Source organism: Limanda limanda, chromosome 8 (genome assembly GCF_963576545.1).
Source record: "Limanda limanda chromosome 8, fLimLim1.1, whole genome shotgun sequence".
Lineage (NCBI taxonomy): Eukaryota > Metazoa > Chordata > Actinopteri > Pleuronectiformes > Pleuronectidae > Limanda > Limanda limanda.
This window is the reverse complement of record NC_083643.1, coordinates 2795213-2816262: the sequence shown is the minus strand read 5'-3', so window position 1 is coordinate 2816262 and position 21050 is coordinate 2795213. Positions and strand designations below refer to the sequence as shown.

The following is a 21050-nucleotide window of genomic DNA, read 5'->3' as shown; positions in this document are numbered from 1 at the left end:
AGTCGACCTTGTCTGACCTCAACTGTAACTGTCTAGTTCTGTGATGACAGGTCACAGCAGAACATACCAGAGCCTGTGAGTCAACCCGTCAAAATCAGACAAGTCTTCAGGTCTCATGTTGGGTCCAAATCGTCCAGCGTGTGTTATCTGATGGTTATAATAATCAAAATCAGTTTTTACTGGCCTGCTGGAGAGAATGCGGAGAGGTCTTTGCTGAGGGGTTGAGTAAAGCTGATATATACCTACTTAGGGTCTTGCTGGCTGCAAGTAAAAAGGCCATCACAAAATGTTGGCTCCAGAAAAACGCTCCCACTACAGACTCTTTTGTTAATATTGTAAAACAACTACATGTACTAGAGCAAATGACTTATTCAGTCAGACTCCAAAAAGATTTAGGTGAAAAACGATGGCAGAAATGGCAAGCCTACTTGGCCAATGAGTGAGACTGTATGCACCTACTGGGTCTGATACTTTGTATTTGTCTTTTGTTTTACCTCCCTGTACTAAAAGATGAAAATGATCTATAAATAAAGAGTTTAAAAAAAAAAAAATCAGTTTTTAAAAACAGTTCGGAGTTGAAAATCCTCTTGTGCGAACCAGGCCAATAAGAAAACAAGTTTCCTTAAAGGAATTCCAGCTGCAGCAGTGACCTACAGACACAAAGTCAAAGAGGAAGAGGTGACCTCCTCTTGTCTTCCCCTGAAGATTCGAGACCCTCGAACATTAATCAGCTGCTTTGTTCGGTGTGACTCCTTCTCTCAGAGGTCAGAGGTCGTCAGCATCACAGTGAATATATTTATCAAACGTGTGCATCAGCAGTTCTGTTCTGTTCTGGGAGAAACTCACACCGACCTGCTGAGAGTTCTCCGAGTGGTTTCTGACCCGCCTGTGGAACGTCTGAGGTCAGTGAAGTTCAGAGCTGAGCTGTCAAGCTTTGCTTTTTACATTTTTAATCTCATTAACAACGTTAAAGCTGTTTTTTCTGCATATTTAAAAATCCTGCAGAAGTTTCCTGATCCGTTTTCAGACGTGAACTCTGGAGGAACTTTGAGTTATTAACCACTGGCTGTAATGTATCTGAGGACACTTGTTTATTAAGATTTTGTATAAAAGGAGCGATAAGAACTGTATTTTATTTTACTTATATATATATATATATATATTTAATTTTAAGTAAATTTAGTTTAAACTAAACTAGTATTTTCATTGTAATTTTTTGTCCTTGAATTGATGTTTTAATCATAACTTAACCATTTTTGTGTTATTTGTATTATGTACTGACATTTTATACTGCCATATGTTCAGATTTGGGAAGGTTTATGTATGTATGTAAATTGATGTTAATTTATAAAACTGTATAAAACCAATAAATATATGTTTAAAAAAAAAGGAGCGATAAGAAGAGAAGCTCCTGTTTTATCTCACTTCTTAAGACACTTCTTTATTAAAAAGCTTTTCTCAAATTATGTCTATTGCTATTATCTGTTTCTCTATTATTCTTATTTCTATTCTGATAGTTTGTGAGTTCTTTATTATTTGTTGTAAAGCTCTTTTTTTACTTGTATTGAAAAGTGCTTTACAAATAAAGTTATTATTAGTGTAATTGTTATGATGATACAGCTTCATCTTGATGCTGCAGGTGTAACAACACGCCCACGCTGTCTACAACCAATCAGAGTCAAGTACAGGGAGACTCCGCCCACGTAGACGATGACAACATTACAATGTGAAACCAGAACCAGCCGATCAGATGATGGAACACAGTGGTTCAGGTTCTACTCACAGCTCCGCTCTGCAGCCAGTGGATCAGCGTCTGGGCCGTCTCTGTTTGGATCTGTGCTCTCACACTATCTCTCTCCTCCTGGCTGGGCTGGAGCTCCAGGGCGAGTTTCAGGTCCTCGGCCAGCTGGACCACCTGCAGCGGGCCGGCGCTCATGGGAGAACCCAGGTCGTACATGTTGTGAGAGAAGTCCACGGCTGCTGCTTTAGAACCTGGAGAGGAGAAGAAAGGAGAAGAGAAGATTATATATATATATATATAAGTGTAGACTGTAGATCAACTCCAGCAGTTTGAGCTTCGTGGAGCCGTCATCGTGTCACGTGATTGAACCCAACTGGTTCCGATCACTTGTATCTGCAAAATGTTCAAGAAACCAGCAGCTGAGACCAAAGTCTGGTTCAAGACGTCACCGCCAAGACGAGAAGAAGCCAAACGACGCCTTCAGAGGCTGACATGTCACTGGTCAGTTCCTCGGAGGGATCAGCAGAGGGCAGCACTGCCAGTGAGAGAGGTCAGGCTGTGGACTCATTAGTAAGGAGGTGAGGACCATCAGGAGGAACCTTGTGGGTGAAGTCTCAGAGTTCTGTTTGGAGATGCTTCAGATAGAAACGCTCATTCCATCAGTTCAGAGGAGAGCGTGAAGGAAACAACATCTGCATGAAGATGAAGAGCGTCAAGGAACTTTGAGCAAAGTCCTTCTCCAGATTGTGACTGAAGTCAGGAAGAGAAACAAAAGTCCAGATCCGATCACTGATGGCGTCTGTGGCATCTCTACTTCGGACAAAGCCAAAGCAAAAAGATGGAAATGATGAATGTTCGCTAGAAAGCTTGGAAATCTTTCATCTGCTAACGTTCCCATCTTCTTTAATCAAATCTCTGATGACGTCCACGTGCACGTCAGCGTTGGGATGAATCCATGCTCGACTCCTGCTGCAGTGAGGAGACTGTCTGCTCCTAATGGAAGCTCGTGCCCACACATCAGGAACAGAGTGTCACATTTCCTGGTATCAATGAGCTGGTGGCTCCACAATGATGTCGGCGACCACACGGACCATGTGACACAGACGCCGGGTGAGGTCACAGAGGTCAACGAGAAACCAGCAGAAACCAGGAGAAGGCTTCAGGTCGGTTGTTGGACCGTGAACCGGATCATCACAGAGACTTTCCACTCAGACTTACAAGCTGGAATGTGACTCTTGACAAATGATCAAGTTTAGTTTCTTCTTTTAATTCCTCCTCCATCGTTTTAATTAGAAATAATCAGGTTTTGATGCGGTGCCAAAAGTCCCGTTTGTCACTACTAGGGTTGCAAAATTCCGGGAATATTCAAAGTTGGAAACTTTCCATGGGAATTAACGGGAATTAACGGGAATAAACGGGAATTAACGGGAATAAACGGGAATATACGGGAATAAACTGGAAATGTTGTGGGTAATTTATACTAACTGTATTTACCTTGTCATATACAGACATAAATATAAACATTTTTTTGTGTCATAGTCTGATTTGAGTCCTGAGGAAACTTTGGGCACTTGACTATATGCTTCTGCATCGTTGTGTCATTCTTAACATAGGTCTTTGCACAGTATTTGCAAATGTACACAGCCTTTCCTTCTACATTGGATGGGGTGAAATGTCTCCACACATGAGAGAGTGCACGTGGCATTGTTCTGTAGAATAAGATGAGAAACAAGTTTGTAAAAAAATACTAATGCAATGCCAGAGATATAAATAGTTAGCCAAACAATTGGAATCGTCTGTAAACATATTTTACAATTGATGGATAAATGAATGGAAATAGGCTAGATGAACAGATGAACAATCCTCAATCAGCATGCTGATATGTTTTCCCCGCGTAATTAGTTTTTTTTCAAAATTCCCAAAATTCCCGAGCTAAACTTCCCATGGAAAGTTTCCGGAAATTTACCAGAAACTTTCCGCCCCTTTGCAACCCTAGTCACTACTATAATGTTGGTGGACAATATAAAAACATTACTTGATATTGTTTCTCACTGTAATAACCTTGTCCTCTCCCCTGTGGCTCTGCTTGAAGGGGACACCACCAGCAGAGGACACTTCTAATCACTTCATCCTCACACATGGTGGGACCGGGTGGGGGTGGGGGGGGCAGGGCAAAGAGTCCCTGCTCCGTCTGCAGCTGCATCCACAACAGTCATTAACCAGCGGAGTGCTTCCACTGCTCCCACAACATAACCAGATCCTTGATCACGGAGCCCGACATGACCGACGTATCCACACTCTGTTGATAAGTGGCTCTAATTAGCTGGTTAGCGATTGGCTGATGCCATCGCAAATGGGATTTTTTAATGCACTTTCTATTTGTGGTCGCTGAGAGCCGGAAGCGCCCCCGGTGGCGAGCTGCTGAGGAGGTCGGCGGGTTCCAGTCCAGCAGCAGCGACTTAGCACTGGAACCTGGGAACCCGGAGATGTTCTCTCCTTCAGGACAGGATGTGAAAAGGTTCAAAGTTGGTTTACAGGAATTAAAGGTTGTGTTGGTGTTTGTGGTTAAACACGACCAATCAGAGGGTTGGGTTATTGGCTGTTTGGGGGGGGGGTTGGGGCGGGGAATTTGTCAAACAATCATGGACAGCACAGATTCAGGATCCTTTGGGTGTTTCGTCTCTAATAGAATCTCCGGCCGCGGTTACCTGCGATGATGTCATCCATCTGCTCCAGCGCCGCCTCCAGCATGTGACTGGCCTCGGTTTCCATGGTGATGGCGGGAAGCATCAGATCTGGGGTTTGTGTTGTGTTGTCCTGCAGAAAGTGAAAAAGATAAAATATAAATATGGCAGCATTCGTATCAGGGATATTCTAGCTTGATTTCTGGATTGGGAGGAAGTGGAGACGTATCTTTATTTACAGTTTATTTACATATGTTTTATATATATGGTCTAGTTTGAAAACAATAAAAACATCTGCATGTGATTGGCTCGTGTTACAAACAAGTTTATTCCTCGAGGACTAAACTGGCTCCGCCCCTGCATGGCGGCTGCGGATGTTCAAACTCTAATCAAATGAGGATAATGTTTCTCATTTGCTTGGTAACTTCCTTTGGGCTTTGACAATCTAATACTCATAAAAAAACAAAGACACAAACGAACGAATAAAGCTCGAGAATAAAGACTTGTTCATGTCGCTGGTAGTTTGAAATTTGGGAGACGCTAACCTAGATATTATTCCGTGGAAGCCGTGGGATTCAAAAGAGGAAAAGTGATTGTTGATTATTTAAAAGTATGCATGAGTTCTACAGATGTTATCCGTGCAAAGAGTAAAGAGTTTGATTTATTTTGCTCTGGTCTTTGCAACAGATGAGGATTTTCTCACAGTCACTTTCTGCCACAGCAACACACACAAGCACCAGCGCTGCAGACAAAGCATGAAGTGAACACGCAGCCTCGGGCGATTACACATTCACATAATGACTCGGGAAAACACCCACACACTTTGTGTACTTCCTCAAAGCAGGACGGACTCTCCATCCATCATCTCCGCCTCTGGCTGCCCCTCCGTCTGCTGCCTCCCTCGCTTCCTCCCCCGACCTCCCTGCTGTCACCCCCCCCTCTCTGCCCTCATCCCTTCCTCTGTCATCCCTCCTTCAAGGCTCTCATCCCTTCCTCTGTCATCCCTCCTTCAAGGCTCTCATCCCTCTGTCAGGCCGACTTACACACAAATGGACGTCAACTTGCAGAAATCGCAGCGAAGGGGCGGGAATGTCATCGCCTGACGCCTCCAGAGAAGAACCCCCCCCACACACACACACACACACACACACAGACACACACATAACCCCCCCACAGAGCAGCATAATGCTCATCTACATTAACAACAACTTTCACAGCCATGACGACACCGACAATCTGCACAACACACAGTCAGGGAAATTACAGTAACATGCTGGTGTTACAACATGATTCTCCCGCTTTACAACGTGTGTGTCTGTCCCACATCTGTGTGTGTGTGTGTGTGTGTGTGTGTGTGTGTGTGTGTGTGTGTGTGTGTGTGCGTGTGCGCTTGTTATTAATCATAAATGGCTCTGTATTAGTCCTGTTCAAACAAAGGATGAAAGCACCGTTCAGAAACATGACAGAGACTCTAACACAACGGCACAGTGACGTCTGACCTACACAGAACAATGCCTTTGTGTGTGTCTGTGTGTGTGTGTGTGTGTGTGTGTGTGTGTGTGTGTGTGTGTGTGTGTGTGTGTGTGTGTGTGTGTGTGTGTACAAGTAAAGAGATAGTGGGTTTTATTTGACTCTGTGCTCTGCACTGTAGGTGCTGATATAGAGATTGTGGAACTGTAACAACACAACAATCCTGTCCACTGTCTCATATCCGTGTGTGTGTGTGTGTGTGTGTGTGTGTGTGTGTGTGTGTGTGTGTGTGTGTGTGTGTGTGTGCGTCTCCTTGTGATCTTGGATTAGTTGTCGGAACAGAAATGTCTCATGATGAAACTGATAAGGTTTTCTTTAGCCGCGTGATTATTTTAGTTCAGTTACACAATTTAAAACTACACTAAACAGTTCATTCATGTGTAGGATTAGTTTGTTACGCCTCAGTTGAACTGAACCTTGGGCTCGTCTCCTGATGTCAAAACACTTTGTCCACGTTCCTTTATTTCTCTTTCACGTCGACACACCTTTTTACTCCAGTCCTGAAAAACGAGTTTGTCAGACACGAGGATGTGAGACCTGCTTCCTCCTCCGCTGCCTCAAAGAGAGAGAGAGAAGGTGTCGACACCACTGAGAAGACAATCTAACACTTAGTCCATTAAACTTCTATTCAATTAAATACGTCCCGCTCACCTTTTAATTCTTCATTTGTTTTCATTGCCATGTATATTTTGATTGTTATTATAAAATGAGCTAAAAAGACCATCAGAAACATGAAGACTTGAACATACGTGATAAGAACGACCTAAAATGACAGAAACCAACTTTCCCATTCACTATGGTTGTCAGCCAGCCACCAGGGGGCGATAAAGATGTTTTGGCTTCACCTTTAGGAGCCAATATCAACATAATCTGTGATCTTTCTCTTTTGTGCCAAACCTTAACCACAATGACACCATTAATTACGTTTAACCATTCATTAGTGCAACCCTCTACATAAAGGTCGGGTGTTCCTGTCGCCAGGCGGGTGATGTCACAGGTGATGCTGTTCTGGATCCTATCAGATAATCAGGATAAATGACTTCCTGTATCCGGGGTCATTGACTTTAACTCAGAGCTGAAGGTTGAGAAACTCAAACGCAACGAGATCTGCGACTGCAAGAATTTAGAAAATGTGTTTCGGTCTGAAACCAGCTCTTTGGGTTCTGTCGTCCTGTGATTACTCGATGACACATTTCCTGTTTGACAAAGCCCGTCGCTGACAACAAAGCTCGGTGGATCAGCACCTCTCTGCACAGGGTTCCACACACAACCCCAACACACACGCCCTACACAAACACCTATTTGAGGGGGATAATCTGCCAGAGAAAAGAGCCTGAAATCCAGAGCTCTGCAGCCGAAGCACATTTAGTTTCTGAAATCCACTCTCTTCTCTCGGCTGGTGACGAGCTGACAGCTTTCAGAACAATCACCTCCGATCTGTCAGAGGAAATAAACACGCTCTCAACTTTGAGACACAAAAACACAGAGTTTGGGCCCAAAGGTTAAAGGTTCAATACTCAAAGCCGCCAGCATCATGAACCAAAGCAAATGTAAAGGTGCGACCTTACTAAGTTTATTAAACTGAAGCACCAGTGAATAATGTCCCCCTGTGGACAGAAGAGGAAACAAAGAGAATCCATCTCGCAGACTTTTTAAGACTTATTGTTTTTGTTTAGATATCGTTTTCTCAGATACCGGTGCTAAATCAATACCTTTAAACATTGCTAAATGTTTTCGTACTGACTTTCACAATCCTTGTACTTCCGAGTTTGGTCTCCACCACCTCCTGCTGAAACTATGAAAATGAAACGGCTCTAAATGCTCCACTTCCCCAACTAGAGGCTGACTTATTCTGATTATCAAACAGGTAAATAAGAACGATGGGAGCAGTAAGAATCAGTAAAGCTATCATCTATAAAACCAAGCGTCCTGGACGACACTAAAAGACGCACTAGACAAAAAGGAAACCACCGAAAATGGTTGATTTTTTTCCCCAGTTGTGTCATCACCATGATCCTTACACACAAAGAAGATGTCATTAAAATAAGTTGATAGTCCAACACAAAAAACAGAGCTTTGACAGAGTAATGCTGCAGAAACTATTAATTTGTTTGCAGCTAAATGTTGGTGAATATTTGGATTTACCGGCAGAGGAATCACTGAACCACATTCATCAGTGTGACGGTTCAGGGTCACCAGTTGTTTCACTGGATGAAGCAGTTGATTGAGGTTAACTCATGTGATGGAGCCAATGAGCAGTGACAGTGAGTACACGCACAGTCTCGATTCAGAAAATACTTTGGACTAAAGCTTCCACCATTTTGAGCTTTAACAGACACAAGTTGCATGAAACCAGAATCCACAGTCACCTCAGCATTTATTAAACCATTCCATTTCCAGTGTAACCGCTCGTGGACCCGCTGCAGTTTCTGCTCTGTCGTGACATTAAGAAGCATGACGTTGTTTTTTTCTATTTAGAATAAGATTACGGCTCCGTGGGCGAGCTTCCCTCTCCTCGGGCTCACACACACACACACATTCACAGCATCCAGCGGTGGTTCTCTCTTCCCTGGCTGTGGGTCGTGTGGGATCTGTGAACCGTGGCTGATGCGTCGCTGCAGGAGGATCTGCTTTAATGTGACTCCCAGCGCTGCACTGGGCTGTGGAACTGCTCTGCTCTTCATTGTCCTAGTTAGACCTGCTCAAGTGCATTTGATTCAATTCTGCTCCGACTCTCAAGGAAACTGTTTTCTATTCCTCCTTCTCTCTCTCTCTCTCTCGGTGACTCCGTGTTCCTCTCTGTATTCAGTCCAGTTGACTCCTGCTCTGCTTCGTGCTGTAATCTGTTTTGCCCTCGGAGTCAGGTTAATGAACCGTAACACAAAACGACACATGACTTCCAGTCAATGATCATCATGAGGGGAACAAACAGCAACGGGAGCAGGCCAACATCCCTTCACATCTTCTCTCTCTCTCTCTCTCTCTCTGCTGAGGTCTCACAGTTAGTTATTATCACGTGGACGGAATGTTCAAGTGCGTCCGAGCCGGAACGAGTACACACACGGTGAATGTTGTGTAAACTCCGGTAAGTCACCAACACACAACACGGACAGAGATTCACTTTCCACCTGCACTGACGTCTGAAGATTCTCTGGAAACTTTCAGGAGGAGTTGGATACGTGAACTCAAACGTCCGAGTCAGATGCTTTCGACATTGTCCAGAACTTTCCCTGCAGCCCCCTGGTGAAACGTCTGAGTGAGCCCACGTGAGAATACAGCAGAAAATTAATCATATGATGTCATAAAATGTTGTATGTTGTATTTATTGCGTTTTTATGTTTCTATGTTCATTGTTTGCACCAATAACCAGAGCAAATTCCTTGTATGTGTGAACGTACTTGGCAATAAAATACTTCTGATTCTGATTCTGAAAGGTGACGTCATGAGGGAATCACAGATGGAAAAATAATGGAGGATCATTTGGATGTAGTGTGTAATTAATGTAGTAATACATTCACTTTTACAACCGATATCATGAGAGATATGTTCCACAGCTTATTTACGTGTTATAACATAATATAAAAATACAATTATAACATCGGAAAAGGTAAAAACAGGACATATCTATGGTGTGCACCCCCCACCCCCCCTCTAATGCTTTTTATGGAGTCCTGCAGGGAGTGAATGATCGATAGAGTCGATACCCTGTCGATGAATGAACACACACACGCACACACACACACACCTGACACACAACAACACGACTCCAGTGTCAGTTAGAGCAGTTGGACTGTGGGGGGGGGGGTCATCAGTAGAAACACTCCCCCCCCCCCCGGGGCCACTGACAGTTAACAAACCAGGGAAAGATGGAAGCGTGTGGAATGAAAACACACGATAAACCGACGTGATGCAGTTTTCAACACACAGGAGACACACACAGACACACACAGACACACAACTGGACTCGTGTCACCAGCCGCTCAGTCTGTGAAGCTCCACAGAATAAACATAAACATAAATAAACATAAACTCGTTGACAGTATTTGGTTTGCTTGTATTTTTCCTCCTGCACCAGTAACGGCTGAAACCTACGAGAAGAGAAGTTTAAACATGAGCAGCCGTTTGTTTTTCGAACTCGCACGCCACGAGCAGAAGGTCGAGAACATTATTCCGGCGAGTTCTCGTGTAAACGGAAAAAAAAAACAAGACGTTCAAGATATGTGCATTTATTACACATGCAAATGACCCCATCTCCTCCCAGAAGGTGAGTTCGGTTACGTAAGAGAGTCGAGCTGCAGCGGAGGGAACGAGTCTTCCTCCGACGAGAGGTCGCGACACGGGTTCGTTCACAGGAGCCGAGTCGGGGGGGTGGGGGGTTGGGGTGGGGGGGTGAACGTGTTAAACATTAAACGAGTCGATGTTTCACACAGTGGGAAGAAAAACTCTGCTGTTAAAACATTCCAGCATCACTGAATCTCTGACCCGGGTCGATTATCCTGTGAGGAAAGGAAATGATGTGAGGGTGCACGGCTGAGGAGAGAGGCTTAAACATTAACTCAAGTACAAGAGGAGGACACACACACTGTCACACACACACACACTCACACACACACAAACACACACACACACGGAAAGACACAGAAAGGTGTGTGTGTGCGTTTGCTGTTCTTCCTCATTTCACTTAGCCTGTTTGGATTAGTGTCACCGACGAGAGGCCAGACCTGAGCCCCCAAGGCCTCCTGTCACACTGGGTAAACACAACTGTGTGTCTGTCTGTGTGTGTGTGTGTGTTTGTGTGTCTGTGTTTGCACATTCCTGCTACCTGGTTTTAGTGTTAGGATGTGACTTAAGGTTCGGTTATGATTGTGGTTATGACATAGAAGTTGGTTTTGATTAAAGTTAAGGGTTTGAACGAAGTCAGTGTAGCAGATATAGTGTGTGTGTGTGTATGTGTGTGTGTGTGTGTGTGTGTGTGTGTGTGTGTGTGTGTGTGTGTATGTTCGGTTGTGTGTATTCGCGGAACCAAACCAACAAGAAACACCAGATTCTTCACCAATTGACATCAATGCGACGGGACCACTGACATTTAAGATGAACGTTTAATCTCTCTCTCTCTCTCTCTCTCTCTCTCTCTCTCTCTTTCTCTCTCGTCTCTCTCTATTTAGGGCTTAATTTCAGCTCTTACAGTTAAAACCCAGTTCTACCTGAAGTGTTCTCACAGGACATCATCAGTTCACGCTAAAGCAAACAGCAACAGGTCAAAAGGTCAGCGAGCGTGTGAAGGTAAAAGTCACGTTTTAAAATCAACTGGAAACTTATTTTATTTCTTAAAACACAAGTGGATACCGAACGAATTGATTCGTAAACAAACATTTCCACGACTATATTTAGCTTTTCCACCTCAGCACACGAAGAAATGATCGTTAGATGCATGGCAGTGTGTGTGTGTGTGTGTGTGTGTGTGTGTGTGTGTGTTTGTGTCTGTGTGTGTGTTTACACAGGCATGCGATGACCATGTTGAAATCTCTTTGACAAGCCGACGTTGCACGGCCTCAACACACACGTTCACACACAGATACACACATTCACACAAGTTCACACACAGACACACACGTTCACACACAGACACACACATTCACACACACGTTCACACACAGACACACACGTTCACACACAGATGCAGAGCCCCACTAACAGTCTCATATAAAAACAGGTTCCCAACGTCTCAGGGTTTCATGTTTTGACCTGTTCCTCTTCCTCCTGATACTTTAAACCACGTGTTGGACAATGACAGCGTCTGTAAAGAATGAATTAATATCTGCCTACGACGTCTTCACACATAATTCATGTGACGACGTGTGATGCTTCACATGAACCTGTAAAGTCATGTTGTTGTTTATAAAACTAATTATATGGTTTAGTAGGGATTCTTCTTTTTTACTTTTCACACACGGGTGGAAGCAGGGAAACACAGACGTCCTGTCACGAGTCACATATTTAAAATATATTTTATGTATTGATGAAAAGCATCAGAGGGGAGATGTTTACCCTGCATGTATAAATACCATATCAGGCAATTTAACTTTTTTATACTGTTATAAAGTTGTAAATAATCACAACGTTAATTTTACCAAAGAACGCTGAACCAGTGGTTAATCTTAATAAGCCGGAGATCACGTATCTAATGTCATGATGAAATAATTTGTACCGTATGATCATAAATATTTTTTCCATTTATAAAAGCTTTTGTCTAAAGTTCTACAGGATGCAGAGATACAAGGGAAACCACTTTTGGAAGATGCACCACGTTATTATCTAACTTATTCATGACGTCACTGATCATTTAACATCATATGATGGGAATAATTCACAATACAACACATATTTAAAATCTATTTTTCAAATGGATTTGTTTCTTCCCTCTGACCCGAGAGAAGGGAACAGAAACATCCGGAACAGGAAGCAGATCCGATCTCAGAGCAGATTTTATTTCCCATCTGATTCTGAAACCAGCAGAAACCTCAGAGACCAGTGTCAGCGAGTCCGAGCCGTGAAGAAGAACAACATGTCGACACCACTTAATACACAACAGACACACAAACACAACCTGATGTGACAGCTGACGACAACCAATCAGCACTTGACTGGGACCGGGAACAAACCCATGGGAGGTACAGTGAGTAATGAAGAGGACAATTAGGAGCGGACTGGTGTTGACTCTGATGAGACCACACAGCAAAGCATCATGGGAGATTTAACCACATGTGCTGCCGAGACTAACGCCCTATCTCGCCATATCAAAGCAGTGGCCGCCATGTTGTTATCTGTCCCACCACAGTTTCATAATGAACCGAAACTTATTCATACAAGCATCATAATAACATTAGAAACTGGCTGAGTGATATTTCCCACAAGCCGTGTTCAGACCTGTGGCTGAATCCAGAGTTAATCCAGAGTTTGTGTCTCACACACGCACAACACAGCGGGAGGTTTTCTGCACAGAGATGGAGAAGTTTTATTATATTTGTTATGACTTCCCAGCGATTCATTAGGGCCCAAGACCTGACATCAAAGGTCAGGTGAGACCCTATTGAAATTGTAAGGATTATTATTATTTTATTTATTATTATTATTCAGGGCAAATGAATTGGCTTTTTGAGGGCTTTACCATGCTCAGCTTCTTACCAAAATTTGCAGAAAGTTAGAAAGTGGTGAAAATTTACGTATTCTGAAGGAATTTTCAATGGACGTCGCAAAATGTCTCAACGGTGCCCCCGAGACCCCCCGAGACCCCTGGAACGTGTTCACATTGACCGGTCTTCACAAAAATCAATACACAGGTGTATCATTCATATTAATTTCCCTCAAGGTGACTTTTGATACAAATCAAATGAGTTTATCTGCAAGTTCAACTGAACATTTAGGCGAAATTTAAAGAGACAACCCTGAAGCTTTCATAAGATTTTGTGTTCACGAGAATGTAAAAGAAGTTTCAAAGCCACAGATTAGAGCGACGCTGCTATAGAACTAAACAAACTGTATCATAAACATTTTCCCATCATGCATCAAATAGCATCATTCCCTCTGACCCTCCTGCTTGTTGAGGTCTTTTCAGAGTCCAGCCTCAGTGTCAAACTGCAGATTTGTCGTCTCCAAACCTGAACACAGAACATCTTTCATCTATTCTCCTCAGCTGACCCTTCTGTGTAAAATTGGTGGAATGCTCCTTTAAAACCAAACAGAGGCGGCTTTCTCACAGAAAAAGCTTTTCTCATATAAAGACCACTTGTGTCATCGAGTTTACAACAACACGAGCGAATCCTCCAGATGCTTCTGCAGAGGAAACGACAAAAGTGTTTGTGCTCCACCAGCTGATTCAGCTCTGGGTTTTATGAGCCTCCGCACAAACTGTAAGAGGAACGACTTTCCCCCCCGCAGACCGACACCAGTGACGTCACGAGGACCAGAGCAGTGGGGGGGGGGGGGAGGCTGCAGGAGACTTGGGTTACGCAGCACAAGAGTCACAACCTCAACCACGACGGCAACAGGTCACGTTACAGGATGAGGTTACAGTCACACAAGCAGAGGCTGGAAGTGTGTTTGTGTTTTTAAAGGAGCTCAGGGAAACGTGCACAGTCACAGGATTTCATTCTGTTTGATCGACCTGAATCTTAGGCTTTAAATTAAATATATATATATCAAAACTACCGTCCTGAGAGTGATGCTGTCGTTCAAGACTCAAATGCTGCACCTCAGAAACTCATCACCATCAGATCAGTTTTATGATTATGATCTGAACAGAAGTTGATATAACTTGAATTATCCAATGATACAAATATTAACAGCTGCATTCTGCGTGTTTAAAGATGTGACTGAGTTTTGATATTTTACAGTTCAACCATAAACTTCATAATAAATACCTATAAATAGAAAGTTAAAAGTCCAAATATTTGGAACTTGAATTAAGAAACTAAACATGAACATTATTCCGCATTGTTGATACTGTACGATAAAAGTTTTAACTGCAAACCTTTAAGACAGAGAAATGTAACTGAACTCTAAACTTGATTAGAAATCATATTTAAAAAAAAAGTTATTTGAGAATTTGAATTAAGAAACTAAACATGAACATCTTTTCTGCATTGTTGATACTGTACGATAAAGGTTTGCAGATGTGAACTGATGTTTGATATTTTACAGTTTGAACCTAAATTTTATTAGAATTAACAATAAATCAAAAGAAACGAAAAATGCAAACAAATATTAGGAACTTGAGTGAAGAAATCAAACATAAATGCATCTTTTTTCTTCATATATTCACATCTGCAAACATAGACAATGATAAAGAAGTGTTTGCAAAAGGCTCATATCTCTTTCGATATTCCCCGACCGAGAGGACTTCTTCTTTTAAGACGACTTTAACTATAAAAAAGTAAAAGCTGACACTAGAAAACGTGTGTATTTAACCTCCTCTGACCTCTGACCTCCTTCTCTTCTCACCTATTTCTAACTCAGTTATAACATCCAGCCCTCGTCTCTTCTTCTTCTTCCCTCTTTTCTCAAACTGTCTGTTCCTGCTTTCCACCCCGCTGCCCTCTCCTTCCTCCTCCCCTCCATTTCTCTTTACCTCCGCTCTCCTCTGTTCCTCCGCTGCTTTGTTTGAGATTGTTCCTGACAAGTCGTGTGTGGGCGCACGTGTCTTCTGTGCATCTTCTTTAATAACTTACATAAAGTATCTTGGATATTAGATCAACGCGGCAAAATGTTTAATGTGAGAACAAATATATTCGATATTTTGAAACCGAAACTGAAACCACAATACAAACCTGAAAAAAAATAAAAGGAAGAAACCAAACTTAATAATTTGTTCATTTAATGTATATATGTATAATATTTAAAAATCTGACAGTAGATGATTCGCTTTTATTTTCTCATTTCTTTACGTGTCAGTGTTTGGAGGATTTCTTCACAGAGGAGAAGCATTTAGTGAATCTGCTGAATCAGCATTCACACAAATCAACTGTTTAACTAAATTATTATTTAACTTTTGCTCCTGATACAATCAGATGAGAGATGAGAGCAAGTGGGCGTGTCCATGACGTAAAACAAATAACTCAGGATGACAAAGCAGAGCCACAAGATGTCAAGAGAGTTTGTGGTGAAAACCTGATTCTCTGGAAACCCCCCAGAGATCAGACAGAGGCTGAACAGAGGAGCTGCAGCACCGAACTGAGGAAAGTGAAGTGTTTTCTGAACATTAAAACAATTTAAAGTAATAAAACACAACCTGCATATGAGCAGAATGTTTCTCCTCTTACTTCCACAACTCATTATTCATCATTTCCACCGACACGGTTCTTAACTTCATCACATTAAACCTTTAACTCCAAACTGAACTGTCAAATAAATGTGTGGAAAAACTACAAATGAAAAAAGCCTAATCCATTCCTTCACATCCTCTCTCTTTCTCTCTCTCTCTCTCTCTCTCTTTTCAGAAGAGGAGAAGCTTTTAATCTCTTTCTTTCTTTGCCGTTTTCTCCCCGACAGGAATATGACTGTGTCCTTTTCAGCTTCCTCTTTCTCATTTCCTTCTCCTTCGCCTCACAGCGACACCAGAGATAACCTCGAATAAACTCCAGTCATTTTCATGCTATTTTCTCTCTTTCTCTCCCCCTATCTGCTCCTCCACTCCCTCGTGAAGGAGAGGATTCTCCCTCTCGCAGATTAACAGCCTGACTTTGTCCTCCTGGTTCCTGCCCTTCTCCTTCTAGCTCATCCCTCCTTTGCAGTCTTTCCTCTTGACTTTATCTCCCCCCTGCATCTCTCCTTCTCTTCTTCCTCTCCATTTCTGCGTCGCTCCTCCTCGCCATCAGGGATCAGTGGATTACCTCCAGGGAGGGAGCTACAGTAGCGGCGTGATTAGCAGCAGGACTGTGTGTGACTGCAGAGGAAAAGCACCGCTCTCGGTATTACACCAGGGGCTTTGATCACAGGGATGAGTGCCATCCTCTGAGCCACAGTGTGTGTGGGTGTCTGTGTGTGCAGGGTGCATGCATGTGTTTGTGTGTGTGCAGGGTGCATGCATGTGGGTGTGTGTGTGCAGGGTGTATGCATGTGTGCAGGGTGTGCACAGAACCAGTGGCCTCAGAGCAGTTTTCAGGATGTTACAATCACAAGTTAGTTGCAGATGCATCACTTCAGCTCCTGTCTCCGTCCCCTCTCTTGTCTCCGTCCCCTCTCTCTTGTCCCCGAGACCAAAGCAGATTTAATCAATTCACCGTCATCAGCGGCAATGATGCCTTTCAACTCTGTCCCTTTCAAATGAGATGAGCCAGAGAGAAGAGGCAGCGGCCGGCAGCGTTCAGGGGCAGGAGGAGGAGGAGGAGGAGGCTCCTTCAGCTCCTTCAGCTCCTTCAGCTCCTCTCAGGCCGGTGGTCTCTGTGATGTTGCCGTGCGTGAGGCGTGTGCACGTGTGGGCTGTAACTTCAGTGCTGGATGCAGCAGATGCTTCAGCAGAGGGGGGGCCCACACATCAGCCTTGATATTCATCCATTAGCAGCTCAGCACCCCCCACCCACCCTCTGCATCTCTCTCCCTCCTTTACTCGCTCTGTCAGAAGCTGATGATTTGCAATTACACAGCATGTGTCAGTGAGAGTCGACATCACTCAGCGGCTCGGGGGGGCAGGGAAGCACCAGCGTCACAATGCAAGGATCCATGTTTTCTGTCCCGGAGCATGTTGCCTGTACTCGGGCCACATGTGCTGTCATGTGGAAAGAAACCATCTATCCTGCGTATTTTAATTGCATAATAATTACTCCTCTAATCCCACACAGCTGTTACAGTAATGATAATCTAATAGCACTGTAAGCTACCTATTTAGCATTCTTATTATTATTGTATCCTATTGTTTGCCTTCAATTTGTAAAGCAACTTGTTACTGTGCTGTATAAATAAAGTGTATTATTATGAAACATTTATACTTTGAACTGTGTGATAACATCACAATATTTGTCTTTTATATATAAATATACATATTCTTATATTTGTATTAGACTGTCTTTATATTGCACTTTCTTTGATTATCTCTGGGTTATGGTTACATTATTGTGTTTTACAGTAATTTTGTATTTCTGTATTTTATATTTTTGCATTTCTGTACTTTTTATTTAATCATATCAACACCTAGAAATGACTCATACACAGCTACTGAAACTCTGAAAAGCTTCAGTGACTTGTCGATTGTTTGTCTCTAGTTTGAATCAGATTTTCCCTCATTTTCTGATATGAAAACTACTATTTTACATTAAACTCTCATATAAATAAAGAAATACATGTTGCAGCAGTGGTTTAAAGTGTGTGAGAGATCATAAGAGATCACCACAGATCACAGATCACCAGAGATCAAAGATCACAGATCATAAGAGATCATCCTCCAGCTCCTGGTTCTACTCACCTCTGGTTGTTTTCACATCCAACTCCTCCTGAACTCGATCGAGTCCAAATCCTCTGATTCTGTTGAGACCCCTCAGCACGCGTACACGCTCCTCACGCACAGTGTGAGAGACCCACACACACTCACACACACTGGTACACACACTCCCTCACACACACACGCACACACACACAGTGCAGTGGTCCCTCCGTGTGTGTCCGTCTCTCAAGTGAAGCTCGAGCTGCTTCAACTCAAACACCAGCATGTGACAGCGGCGGTGCGTTCAGGAGCAGCCCGTAAACCTGTAAACCTGTCCACTCAGCTCCCTCACATCTCAGTAATACAGACCATAATAATCATAAAGACCCTGTGTGATGTTAAATCACACATCAAGATTATAGATTCTAATATAATATGTAAAAGTATCATACACTGTAGAAGATGACATCATGACAAACTGTTTTGTAAACGTTAATGTCACAAACCCAACTTCAATGTCTCTATGGGGTTATGGGGTTTTGATCTATCTATCTATCTATCTATCTATCTATCTATCTATCTATCTATCTATCTATCTATCTATCTATCTATCTATCTATCTATCTATCTATCTATCTATCTATCTATCTATCTATCTATCTATCTATCTATCTATCTATCTATCTATCTATCTATCTATCTATCTATCTATCTATCTATCTATCTATCTATCTATCTATCTATCTATCTATCTATCTATCTATCTATCTATCTATCTATCTATCTATCTATCTATCTATCGACACATTAGTTCTATAATTTTGATTCAGAGACATAAAACTAAAGTAATTATATTTTCCTGATTTAATTTAATACCTAATTTTACCTCCTCATGTAGATTATTAAAGTCAGCGTAAGCAGTGACACTGATCCTTTAATGAAGTAACTGTATGGTTCTCTGTCCACAGGAAAATTGTAGTGATAAAACTTTTAAAGTCAAGTTTTTTCTTGAGTATATTACAGAGGTTTTACATTTTGGTTTAAAATACCACACTTAAGGAATATTTTAAAAGATTTGGGGTTAGGATTAACACATATTTAGAAGGCAGCACAAACAATGGTTCAGAAAAAGTATCAAATGTAATCTAAAAACATATGTAAATATTCAATGATATATAAACTTAAAAAAACATTCAACAACCTAGAAATACAAATTTGAATTATGTTGTTTTAATATACACTGACATCTAGTGGCACAAATTAAACGCTGCAATTAGCAGTGCCATTGAGTTTAAGCCTTGGGTTCATTTCTGGTGTAACTGGTTTGTTTACTTTTGAACTTTATATTGACGTCTACACAACAACCAACAAGAGCATTTATATGTATTTCAATTATCATTATACACATTTTGATTTATGGACGCAGACAATTTTCTTCATGTTGCCTTTTTTTACTTGAAACCAATAATTCATTTATATCATAAATGATAAAAGAGGAGTGTCAGCTGCTGAACTGGAGTCAGTGGTTCCTTCAAACTAAACGCTGTATAAGAGGAGCTGCAGGGCGGAGGGAAGACAAATATGAAGTCAGACCAGACACTTCCAGATGAGCAGGTTTGTCTTTGTGATATCTCTCTGCTCATCTTCCACTTAACTGCAAGGAAACGTTTGTTGTCAGATGATCGAATGGAAAATGCCTTCAACAAAAGAAATGTGGCCTTTTAATTGGCACTAATTGCTCTGCAATGCATTTATCATGCTGTGATGTAACATGTCTTTGTTGCTATTTTAATTTTCACTCAAAAAAATCATTTCCCAATCGGCCGTGTAAGATCAGGTGAAACAGAGAGAATGGTTCATCTGGTAAAGCATCAATACATTAAACTGCTTTTGTCAGACAAACAAAAACACGAGTGAGATAATGATGATTTAAGTGTTTTCTTACTTATCACAATGTCATTTTAATGAGAACACAGAAACAACAACACAACACATCTGCACATTGTGTGGAATCCAGCTGTGCATCGTACATTTACTGTCTCTCGCTCACAATCAGTAGTTCCCCACTGTGACTCATCCAATTTAGACACAGTAAAGAAAAGTATTCTAATGAATCCTTGAATATGAGTTTTATAGTGGCAGGAAACACAAAGGAAACACAGAGGAAACATGACGTCATTACAAATGGTAGAGAGAATACATATCTATCACTCTAATTTAAGTTTTAGACTGAAGATGATAAGGTTAATTAAGTTACGTTTAGTTTAGGTTAAACCTTATCATTTACAATTTGATAACTGGTTTCATGGCTGCGAAGAAGAAGAAAAAACATAGATTACTAATAAAAACAATCGTTAAAGAAACCTTTAAATCTGGAGAAACAGTTACTTACAGTTCAACAGACCCATTTAAATTACATAAATTACATCCTTTACTCAATAATCTAATATTTGAATTACATTTTTTGTGGCTTGTATCGTTTAAAACTCTTTTCCCAGGGTAGCAGTTCAGTTTGAACATTTGATTACATCACGTATTATAATGTAACAGATAAATAAGTGTATACATGCTGTATTTATTTAGTTAGTTTGGTTCATATGTAAGATGCACATTAATTACACATTTGTAAATTCAGGTTTCCTTGTAAAAATCTGGAAAAGAGGAAAATTATCTTTAACAGCTGAACTCTGTGTCCTTTACATTAATTTGTCTGTTGATTCCCTTCTGCACTTGGAGCCATGTTGGATAAATCCGGAGGCAAAGTGGGAAAGTTCATCAAAACTGTTTGACCTGGTTCTACAATTAAATAACAGAAGAACGTTACTACACAGCGACACCTACTGGCCAAAAGTTGAAATCACTGCAACTGGGTCAGCCCCTGTAGTGATCTGTTTACATCATCCACTAAACCTGAGGTCAGGCCACCGCCACCTTTCACTGAGGAACTACTTCTGTCAATACCATCAACACCTGCCTGTTTACTGCTCTTTAGAAACATATGAATATTTGTTTTATTGAAATTGAAAGGGCAATGACACAGCCAATGCTTTAAATAGAGTTGTGAGGACATGAATACAACACACTCCAATGGCTGACTGGTTTAATTGTTACAGCTGACAAAACAATAGTGTAACTAATGTGATTAAAAGACTGAACAACCACATTCTATTGTGAGAGGACT

The 21050-nt window shown here is 41.7% G+C and overlaps 1 protein-coding gene across 3 annotated transcripts in view; it reads right to left on the bottom strand.

Moving 5' to 3' along the window:
- Positions 1–18105, bottom strand: part of ppfibp2b (PPFIA binding protein 2b) — a 57379-nt gene extending 39274 nt beyond the window's left edge. For all 3 annotated transcript variants that reach the window (XM_061076239.1, XM_061076240.1, XM_061076241.1), the window contains exons 1-3: positions 17912–18105; positions 4450–4558; positions 1784–1992 (exon numbers count right to left, since the gene is read on the bottom strand). In XM_061076239.1, the coding sequence (XP_060932222.1) occupies positions 1784–1992; positions 4450–4531 (291 nt within the window). In that variant the 5' untranslated portion in view covers positions 4532–4558; positions 17912–18105. The remainder of the gene's footprint in view (positions 1–1783; positions 1993–4449; positions 4559–17911) is intronic.
- Between the last annotated feature and the right edge of the window lie 2945 nt (positions 18106–21050).